This window comes from Corvus hawaiiensis, chromosome 16 (assembly GCF_020740725.1).
Source record: "Corvus hawaiiensis isolate bCorHaw1 chromosome 16, bCorHaw1.pri.cur, whole genome shotgun sequence".
Lineage (NCBI taxonomy): Eukaryota > Metazoa > Chordata > Aves > Passeriformes > Corvidae > Corvus > Corvus hawaiiensis.
Window position 1 is genome coordinate 10,472,784 of NC_063228.1, and position 11,067 is coordinate 10,483,850.

The 11,067-nt window shown below is 42.5% G+C and overlaps 1 protein-coding gene across 1 annotated transcript; it reads left to right on the forward strand.

Moving 5' to 3' along the window:
- Positions 1 to 854: 854 nt before the first annotated feature.
- TVP23A (trans-golgi network vesicle protein 23 homolog A) lies at positions 855 to 10,928 on the forward strand. Its single transcript, XM_048320381.1, has 7 exons — positions 855 to 1,128; positions 1,211 to 1,290; positions 5,264 to 5,408; positions 6,364 to 6,453; positions 8,029 to 8,154; positions 9,735 to 9,864; positions 10,264 to 10,928. Exons 1-7 carry the CDS (start codon positions 1,120 to 1,122, stop codon positions 10,320 to 10,322), a joined length of 639 nt encoding a protein of 212 aa, XP_048176338.1. The 5' UTR covers positions 855 to 1,119; the 3' UTR covers positions 10,323 to 10,928.
- Positions 10,929 to 11,067: the final 139 nt, after the last annotated feature.

Sequence of the window (11,067 nt, forward strand, 5' to 3'; positions counted from 1 at the left end):
CTGTCCAGACTATTTCCCCGCATTATTGTGAAACCCTTACCCCTGTCCTGAAGTTTGGTTGTCTTGCTTCACTTCCTTAACTCTGCTGCATAATCCACCTGCATTTTTAATTAAGGCATGAAAAATTTTTATCATGGAATCATAGAATATCCTGAGTTAGAAGGGACCCATAAGGATCATTGAGTCCAACTTTTGGCCCTGCACAGGACAGCCCAAGAGTCACACCTTGAGAGTGTTGTCCAAACACAGAGCTCAAGAGCTCTGTCAGACTTGGTGTAGTGACGACTTCCCTGGGAAGCCTGTTCAGCGTCTGACCATCCTCTGGAGGAACAACCTTTTCCGAATATTCAACCTGAATCTCCCCTGACACAACTTCAGGCCGTTCCCTTGGGTCCTGTCACTGATCACTACAGAGAAGAGATCAGTGTCTGCCCCTCCACTTCCCCTTGTGAGGATATCGAAGAGCACACGGAGGTGTTCCCTCAGTCTCCTCCAGGCTGAACAAGCCGAGTGACCTCAGCTGCTCTAAGGGGCCGAGTTACCTCCACTGCACCAGTGGCACATCCACAGTGCTGTGGTGCTACCGCCTGCCCTCAGAGCTGTCCCCCCACAGCTGTCCCCCCCCACAGGCACTGGGCCGCTGGGAGCGGGGACAGCACTGGCCGGGCGCTGGGTGTGCGCCAAACGCGACACGGAGGTGTGCTCTCATGTTGGTACATATACATTCACCTTTCCCTCCACTCCTTCTTCCTTTCAGGGCTTGTATTCAGCATGAGACCCCAGCGACCGTGACGGGGCCGGTGCGTGTGGCGAGCCGTCGGGGCGGACAGCTGACCGCGCTGAGGGCCGGGGGCGGCTGCGGCCCCTCACGCTGCCGCCCGGGGCACTGCCAACGCCCGCTCGGCCACTCTGGCCCCGGCCCGCGGCGGGAGGCGGCCACAATCACCCCAGGGCCGGAGGGAGGAGCGGGTGTCCCCGGGGTCTCCCGGGCGGTGCCCGGTGAGGCGCAGCCGCCGCGGCCTGTGGCGAGCGGCAGCGCCGCTCCAGCCCCGCAGGGCCGGGCCGGAGCCCGGCCCCTTTTCCCGGGGCCAGCCGGGGGTCCTGGAGCCACGGGCCGGGATGAAGCAGGTAGGGGCGGCGGGCGCTGCGGGCGGGGCGCGGCTCGGCTCGGCTCCCCCGGGCCCTGCACGCTGACGGGCTCCCGCCGCAGGCGCTGGTGGACGACACCGAGGATGTGTCCCTGGATTTCGGGAGCGAGGAGGAGCTGGCGCTGCGGAAAGCGCGGATCAGGTAACGGCGCGCAGGCTGCAGCATCGCGGCGCCCGGGCCCGGGCGGCCCTGGCTGTTCCGGTGTACAGAAAACTCCATTTAAACGCTTCATTCCGATTTTTACAGGGATGGTGGTCAAGCGCTGGAACAGGCTGCCCAGGGAGGTTGGGGAGCCTCCGTCTGGGAGATGCCCGGGCTGGAGCAGGCGAGGCCCGGCCTCACTGCCCGGCATCAGCCGGTCACTGGAAATGAAAACCTGACACACTCAACATCCCAAACCCCCAGCAAACAGTGCTTTAGTTAGAGATGGAGGAGTAGAGAGGGCTCTCATCTCCAGCAAAGCCCACTGTGCAGCAGTGCTCAGACATTGCATTGCACGCCTGGCTGCAATAAAACTGCCATGATTTCCTACCACGGGATGTGATGTTGTGTGAAATATAAAATGTCTTATGCTTGTAGATGTTACCCAAGAAAACCCAAGCCGGTAACCCATCCCATTTGTCAGGCTAAGCAGTTTACCCTTGGGTTCCTCGTCAGAGGTGTCACTCTGCAGCTCTGGCCACACAGAGGTCCCAGGTGACAGAGCTGTTCAATCACTGGCTTTTGATGAATCTCCAGTCAAAGACTGTGAAAGGAAGAGTTTTATGTCAAAAGGAATTAGGCATGCACTGATCAATAATGTATATAATCAGCTGTGATTTAGATTGCTTTCTTCTACCTTGCCCCAGTATGGTCTGGTTCTTTACAATGATAATACTTCTTGTAGGTGTAAACAAAGAAATATAATAGATGTTAAACCTGACACATTATCTGAGATAATAAGCAATTGTGTACCTTAACAATACAACTACTCTCTTTTACTAGTGTCAAGCAAAGCATTTCTGCCCTTGCACTGCTTTGGACTTTGTAACTACTTGAGCCAGCCCTGACATAAGATTAACCTTCCCAGAATTGCCTTGGTTTTCCACCTTAGCAGCAGCACACATTTAAAATGAAGGTTTATATTTTGGTGCAGTCTTGGAGAACATAGCCTAAACGATTCAACTAAGCTGGGAAATACAGCTTAGAAGTACCTTGATCACATGAGCCACAGATTATGTCTGAGGGACCAGACTAGACGAAGCATGAAGTGAAACCACTCTGAAATGTTTGTAGGAGGGCCACAGCACCAGGCACTTTACTCTAGAGATCCTAGAGATTGCTTCTGGTTCATGCTACTCAGTAATACAGCACAGGTGAAGTATCAGCAAACCGTACTATTCTGTGATCCACTTTGTGTAGACATTGGTTTAATTAGAGACAGCTCTTTCTTGCCCTCAAGACAATATTAAAAGATGATGTTGTATTGAAAATTCATCTGCTATAGAATGCAGAAATGAAACTACTTACATTGGTCACACATGTTTGTTTTTATATTTCTGAAGAATCTTGTGCTAATGAGCCTGGAACACACCTAGGTGCTGCAAAATTTTCTTATCTTATCTTATCTTAGACAGCATAACAAGATGCCCTCTAATCATCATTTGTCTTTAACTTTATCCCAATTTCATGTATCTTGAACTTGTTTAGAATTTGCATAGGCTATGACAAATTGTGCTTTTGTGATTCTCTGAGGTATGTGCAAAAAAGCTCCTTAAAAGCAAAAGGTTAGTGGCTACTTTCCTAAGAAATTGGAAAAGGATAACTTAAATTCATTGCAGTACCAGAACTTCGGATCTGGAAGTTGGGAGCATATGATTGCTTCTTTTACAAATCAGCCAGGAAACACAATGATCAAGCCAGAGAAGAGAGCCCATTTATTCAAAATTTGCCTCAATATGTTTTAAAATATCAGACAGAAAAAAACCCAAAAACCCCCCCCAAAACCCAGCATGTATAGTGCTCCTGTGGCACTTCCGAGCAGGTACCTGGAATGATTCTCCTGTAGTTCACTGGCATAGCTTAGGCGTGACCCAAATTTGATTCTTTAACATGGAATGCAACTAAACTGATTACAGCTCATTCCTATCCTAACAGGCATCATGCTCACAAACTGAACAGAGGTTATTGTAACAAGGTAAATGGCAATCATTGAGTCTTAAGGCTCCAGTTCTACATTAATGGATGTTTAGATGCAACAGGAAAAGTAGAAGTCCAAGCAAGTGTGTTGCTGTGCTTTCAGGAGCAAATGTATAGCAAGCTGAGCCAGTGCAGAGTTGCAGTTTCCTTTATCCTTTCCATAGACTCAGTAAGTGCTTGGCACTGTAATAAATGAGAACTTCTTGCTCTTTTTTTTTTTTTTTTTTAGTAAATACCCTTCAGTGTTTGATATTGGAACAAATTCAGCATCCAAACAGTAATGCTGTTGTAATCCAGTAATACTGCTGAATCTGCCTTCCAAAATGAAACATGACTTCTCCAAAGTTACTGCCACGTTTGAAGCACTGATCCATTAGACAAGCTCAGGCAACCCTGGTGTGCTTTGGGGTTGTGATCTATGAAAGCTGCTCATGACACAAGGGTACCACTTACATAATGGATTCTTACATCTTCTTGACCAAGATCAAGGCTTGAAGCAGCAAGGCACTGTCTGTTTTAGCCAGTTCACAACATCCCCTCCACCCACCTGTGGAAAAGCCCCTGTTGCTTAAAATGTCGCATGTTCAGTTCTAAGTCAGAAGAAGTTTTTGGAAAGTTCGAAGTTCTCATGGGCATGACCAGGAGTAAATATAAACTACAACTGTGCATCATTCTGGCCTCTCCAGTCATGTGTGTATTACAAGTGCAGTATTGCCATTAGAGAAAGATAAACACCAGAACAGTTAAACAGCTATAGAGTAATATAACAAAAAGGATATTTAAGTTGTAATAGTTATTATACTTCTATAATTTAAGTTTTTAATAAGGCAATTCTCGATATATGTCTCATTTTATTAAACACAGTAATAGAATAACAGTAATAGAATTACAATAGAATAGTAATAGAATTATTAAACAGTAATAGAATAACATTTAATAGTTAAATAGTTGATTACACCCTAGGCCATGCTTTTGTTAATTGGCCATACTACTGTTAATTGTTCACAGAGAGGTAGGAGCTTAATGAGACAATTGTTGACTTAAATATCTTATTCAGATACTTTATTCACTAAGCTTCAAGGAAGAAGTTACTTAACTGCAAGAGCCTGTAGGTCATTCTCACTTTCAACTAATTAACACAAACAACTGTACAGAGTAAGATTTTTACTTGACATATTACCCTGAAAATTGTACTGTGCTCATTACAGGATTCTCCAGCCCGCCCATCCTACTACGCAGGCCAATATTCCATGTCACATAATTATTTCGCTGTAATTTCTCTTTCTTTTGTTACAGACAAAATTTTGTTCAATATAGGAAAAGCGTAAATACTAGTGAAGTTAATAAGCAATAATTCAGAAGAACTATTAGATTCCCAAATCATTCTGCCTGTCTAAAAGGAAGTGTTTGGGTTTAGACATTAAATAGGAAAGTTCATTTTGTCTTATAGCAAACAGCTACAATTTTTTTTTTTAGTTTTACAGTTCATATTTTGTTTTCAAAACTGTTCTGAAAGGCGTAAGAGCTTTTTCAATTCTTTTGGGCTTTGCAGTGTTGATTCATTTCATGAAACAGTGAGGATTTTATAGTACTGTGTTGCATGCAACCACTAAATTCCTTCACACAGTACCACAGAATCTGGTGAAAGGCTCCATATTTTGTTCTGTCTTTGAGAAAGTTTTGACAGGAACACCATATTTGTCTTTTAGCTTTAGACTAAAGTTTGGCTGTTGATATTACCATTGCTTTGATAATGAAGATATACACCAATATTATATATTTCAATAATATATATATTATTGAAATAATAGCAGCTGCAAACCAAAATACCATTATAAACTTGAAATAGCTGTGTTGTGCTACACTGTCACCAAGTACTGTAACATTCCTTCCCGTCCCATAACCTCATATATTCTCTGTGTTTTCTCTTTTCTAGGCACCCACTGGCCACCTTTTTCCACCTGTTTTTCCGAGTGAGTGCTATTCTTACCTACTTGTTCTGTGACTGGTTCAGCAACAGCTTTGTTGCCTGTTTTGTCACAATTCTCCTCCTTCTGTCCTTTGACTTCTGGTCTGTCAAGGTAAGATGACCCTGAATAGTAATTACCTTGGAAAGTATTTTGTTCGTCATTAATTAAAACAAAAAAAGTGAATTTTTTTTCAGTCAATGTTGTCAATTTGTATAATGTCAGATGTGACAAAAATACTGCAATCTGTTGATTTATTAAATGTCTAGCCCTTTTTAATGAAGATGTTCACATATTTTAGTTATTTAGCACCATGTTTTCTATGGCTGACTACTAAGGTCTACTAATATGGTGAGAAAATTGCTTTGCCATATATAGATTTGTTTGTATGCTTTCCCCCATAAAAAAATTAATAAAAAAATTAAAGTAATACTGGTTTTCAGTAATGGATGCCCAAGGACATCCAGATCTGCAACCCTGTGCAGGGGCTACAGAAGACTCCTGAAAGCCCAGCTCTGGTGCCCTAATCCCATGCAGACAGGTGGGTCAGGCCAGCCCAGGATACAGGGACTCCACATGTGGAACAAGGCTTTTGTTTTGTAGAAGTGAAACACTGATGCACCTCCAGTATTCACCAGCTTCTGGTGTTGATCCAGGTGCAGAAATTCTTGGTTTGTTTCCTTGATCCCACACAGCTTATTTGCTTGTCATTAATCTTCCATTTTTCAGTGTGTTTTTGTTCTCAGTATTCCTCTTTTACTGAGGAAATTTGTTTATTGGGTGTTTGTCCAATTAATGGACTTGAAAAAATATAACCTATAATATCTTATCTAAATAAGTGCTATTGTGCTAATGATCATATTGAAAGAGAACAGGCCTCTAAATTTGTAACTTCACCCATCGTTAATGGCTGTTGTACCCAAGCTGGTACAGGTTTTAGAAGTAATTTTAGTATTTGATAAAAGATGATTTTTGAACATGCTTGTCTTTTTAATTTTTTCTATTTTAACTGTTGTACTGACAAGTGACTTGTGCTACTGATTCATGCAAATAATGGTTTCATCACTAGAATGTGACAGGAAGACTCTTGGTTGGTTTGCGTTGGTGGAACCAGATTGATGAAGATGGAAAAAGTCACTGGATGTTTGAAGCAAAAACGGTAAATATATTAATAGAAGTAGGCACAGGGCAAACAGAATCCATAGGAAATTTGTAAAGCTGATACCAAGTCAAATAGAGTAACAAATAGAGCACCTTTGTAACAGTTACTTTTTATCCAGCTTCCATAGAAAACAATGTCAGTATTCAGGTACAAGCACTGGTTTGTCACATCCTGGAAGCATTCAGGGCAAAACAGGTCTCACAACATTGTCGCCATATGGATCAGCAGAATAAATATTCTTACCGTGGTGCTATAGGTAGGAAATGTTTCTGGCAGTTCTATTTTCTAGTGAGAATATCTTGTAATAAACACATCTTCCCATAGATAATCCCAACACAGAATCCTCTTCAGGAAAGATCTATGTGGAAACCAATGCTGAACAGTTCAGATTTAGTATTTTGAAGTTAATATTTTATTCACATTCGTGGAATATGGTGGGAAAGAGAACCTGGATCACAGAGCATTCTGATACTGCCAGTGCCCCTCAAACACACTGAGGGGAAAGAAAAAAAAAGCCCTACAGAATGGTATTTGGCATCACTGCCAGAGTCAAGGCTCAGGGTTTTGCTCTCACTTGTTGACATTCTCTCTGCAGTCCCACTGAGCCCGGCAGAGCAGCATCCAGGCGCTGCTCACCGGGACTTTCTTTGGAGCCCTCCCGCCGTGTCCCCAGCCCGGGCGGGCTGTCTCGGTGTGCGGGGCTGCAGTGCCCTCTGCAGCGCCCTCTGCAGCCTCGGCTGCGGCTCCAGGGTGTCCCGAGCACGGAACACCAATTAATGTGCTTCCTGTACGTGTAAGGGAGGCCTGAAGACAGAATACAGGAAACTCTGCACAAAAGAATACATGGAAAATTCAATACACTGAAAATCAACTAAAAACCTTTTCAGTTTTCAGAGTGGAAGAGTCCAGAAGGTTTTCTTTTCCAGCTGTGATGCTTCTGTTTCAGAAGTTGGCTCTAGAAGTTGTTGAGTAGTCTGAAGGCTGGAGTGAGATTTTGAATTTTGGAAAGATCAGAACCTTGTGAACAATCCTCTTGTTTCAGGGATTTTTTTTGTTCTTTTTTAAGTGATGAGTGATGAGCCCCACAGTGTACATAGAGACATGTGAGTTGTGCTGACCTGAAGAAATCTGTAAGCAGGGCATGCAGGCTGCCTCTTGCAGGTACAGTGTCCCCAACACTAGCATGATACAAGAGGCATTTTCAAAGCCACAGTTCTTCATTCATGGAATGTCAGCAGAGTTCAGAAGCAAAACCCAAGTATTAGTTTATACAATAGGAAAATAAGCTTCATGCAAGATTTAAATTAAGCTAAGATACTGCATCTTTTTAGGAAAATGTACAGAAATGTGCACTTTTATGAGAATTCTGGTCTGAACTAGAACCAACTGATAAATCCTATGGATGAAAATGCTGTTGTGTACAGTAGGGCATCAGGAAGGAGACTGTGCATGAGCTACTTCTCAGTTAATCTTCTTCTATGCATATCATAAGTGAAATCTTCCTCCTCTGTTCATTTGTCATTTATTGTGGGTTTTGACTTTGTGACCAATAGTCTCAATTTTTTCTTCCAGGTGCCTACAATAGCTGCCTCAACTGAAACTGAAGCCCGAATCTTTTGGCTCGGTCTTATCATCTGCCCAGTGATTTGGACAATGTTTTTCTTTAGCACCTTGTTCTCCTTGAAGCTGAAATGGCTGGTGAGTCAGGGGGTACTGAAGACAATCTTGGTAGAGGAAGAACTCAGATGTTAGTTTTGAACCAAATCTTCCAACAGTACAAAAATTCCACCAGCAGCTTCAAAGAATCCTGAGGACTTTTCTGCCGTCAAGGCCTGCACTCTGGAATGGATTGGTAATTTTTAGCTGCACCTCTACTGGGTTATCAGATGTCAACTCCTTCATCTAGAGGACCCCAAGTAGTGGGCAAAATTATGGGCTTCTTTTTTAACTGTAGCAACTTACTCTTCCCCAATTTATTTCAGTCAAATGAAACTAATAGGAGTGGACAAAGAATGAACCAGTGTTGTTGGTTTTCAGGATTTTAGGTCTCCTGGGAACTTAAATGTACTTACTCTTAAAAGTAAGGATTTTAGATCTCTGGTACCATTCCCTTTTGAAAGAAACAGCATCATTAGTTCTTAAAGACTTGATAAATTGAGCTATAAGCAAGTATTTTATAATTACTCTACTTACAAGTCATCTACTTAAAAAAACCCCAACACTTTTTTCTAACTATAAGAGGAAATTTACCCCATATATTCATTACATGAAGATATTTTTGTCTATGAAATTTTCACATTTTCCCCTGTAAACATTAAGTGCTTGGATAATTGCTGCACTATTCATTCTGTCAATTTCCCAGCCATGCTCAGTACCATTTCTTAATTCAATTTGAAGAGATAAAAAGCACCTCCAACATGTGCAGCTACATAACCAGTAACAGCCAAGATTGCATATTATTGTTCAATTAAACAAGAAATTCAGCTATGGGCATGAATCAACTGCTAATCATTAACTGCTTTCTGGTGCCCCTAAACAAGCAAAAGTTAAAATTAAACCAGCACTTTGTTCATAGCTCCACCTTTATTTTTGAAAAGCAGATTTTTTGCTGAGCCAAAAGCTGCTTGGAGACAGAACTCTTAACTGGCACAGGGGGCAGGTTGCCCAGGTGCTTGTAAAAGGCAAGTTAGACAAATGAAGTAAGATCACTTCTGGGAAACTGGTTCTGAAGGCTAAGAGGAACATTTTTATCAGTTACTGCATTAGTCCACCTGCAGCTAAGCCTGACACACCACAAACAGCTGACTGTTTTCACTGCACATCAATGCTAGATAAGGAATCCTGTCTATGGATGCTCTTTATAAATCTGTAAAGTATAGAGCTTATTTGTATGTAATAAGTTGTTTGTTAGCTAAACAGGCTGGCAGGTGTGCCATGTATCTGGATGTAAAACTTTTAAATATGAATGGGGCTTAAAAGAAGTGAAATGTTTCTGGCACTGGGGGAGTAGGTCCTTTTTTTGAGTAAGTGGTTTAAGGAAAGTAATGAAGTCTTTCAAGAGACAGAGTGACAAAACTGGTATCGGTGTTTTGATAAAAAGAGGTATTTTGTGGAAAGGAAGTATTGTGTTTGATGTGATTGGAGGTCTTTGAAGGCCATTTATTATTGTGCTCTTACCGCACATGTTTATCTGGATAGTGTTTACACACACGTGTATATCCCACACAGTCAATGCGTAGCCGTGGATTTGTCCCTGCTGAACTCTTGTTTGTCCACAGGCTCTCGTGATTGCTGGGATCTCCCTCCAGACTGCTAATTTATATGGCTACATCCACTGCAAGTTAGGGGGACAAAAAACCATCAGCAGAGTAACTTCAAGGTTGTTTGGCACTGCAGATGTTCCCAAGAGTAAGTACTGAGCTTCAGCCCGTGGGGTAGCACAGGCCAACCTGCCTCTCATGGCTGGTGCTGGCTCTTCTCAGCTCTCAGTTCCTGCAGTGAGTCCAGGGTGATCCTGATTATCCACCAAGCCTCTGGCAGTGTCACATGGAAGGGCCATACCCCAGGTCACTTTGCTCCATGTTTGGAAGCCGGCTGAACTCCACAACTGAGCTGCTTCCAAGCTTCAGGAAGAATGTCCTTAAGTTAAATCCTTGGAGTTACTATAATTCTAATGCCTCTGCTTAAGCACAGCTGGAAGAACCATCTTCAACCCTCAGGCTTCCAGCTGGCAGCTCCCTGCTTTTGTAAGAGATCCCTATGTCCCAGGTTATGCTTACAGCCACATGTGCTCTGTTCCCTCAACAGGACAGAGCAGAATTTCAGAAGATGGCAGTGAAGAACATGGGAAGACAGGCACTAGGTAACCAAACCAGGAAGAGCTAAAGGATGAGCAGTAAACAAAGTAATTCATGAAAGCTGTTCTTCATGGGAAGATATTTAGATAAAGCTCTTATAGAATTATGCCTGCATGAAATAAAGTCATTTGTGTTTGAGTCTTTAGCTCCTGGAAGGTTTAAAGCCTTTGTTACTTAAAAGCTTCACCAAAAAGTTGTTTGTTTGAGCACAGACAGTGCTCATGGTTTACACGGAGCATGCTGCTTTCAGAAAAGTTATCAACTAACCTCAAATTGCTGGATTATCTTAACCAAGAATTACGTGTAATGAAAAGACAATGCTAATTTGTTTAACTTTGGAACTACAATAAACAAAATCAAACTGCCTTTCCCTCTTGTACACTATACTGATTTTGCAGAGCTTTGAAATTACAATCCCAAAGGGCCTCTTAGTTATTAAAGATACTGAATGCTTATTTTTTAATGTTCAGGCTTTTGGCCAAATAGAATAAAACAAAAGTCAGGTACCGTGTTCACATACTACTTGTGTGAAGCTGGCAGTTATGTAGAATTAAAACATTAATCTTGTTTTGACACCTGTAAAAAAATAAATAAAGCAATGCACTGATACTGTAATACTACTGTGGCTTTCCCACTTTTTCACTGAAAGGAGACACTTAAGTGATGTTATTCAGGGAGAGAGAACGGGCATTACAGCTCACCCTTGTGCAGCAGGCAGGATAAAGGCTGCTGCACATGCTCCAGTGTCAACCTA

What these genes read in the sequence shown, in the direction of transcription:
- TVP23A (XM_048320381.1), top strand. An exon ending in TTGACTTCTGGTCTGTCAAG is followed by an intron (nt 5,409 to 6,363) that starts GTAAGATGACCC and finishes TTTCATCACTAG; the next exon opens with AATGTGACAGGAAGACTCTT. An exon ending in CCTTGAAGCTGAAATGGCTG is followed by an intron (nt 8,155 to 9,734) that starts GTGAGTCAGGGG and finishes GTTTGTCCACAG; the next exon opens with GCTCTCGTGATTGCTGGGAT.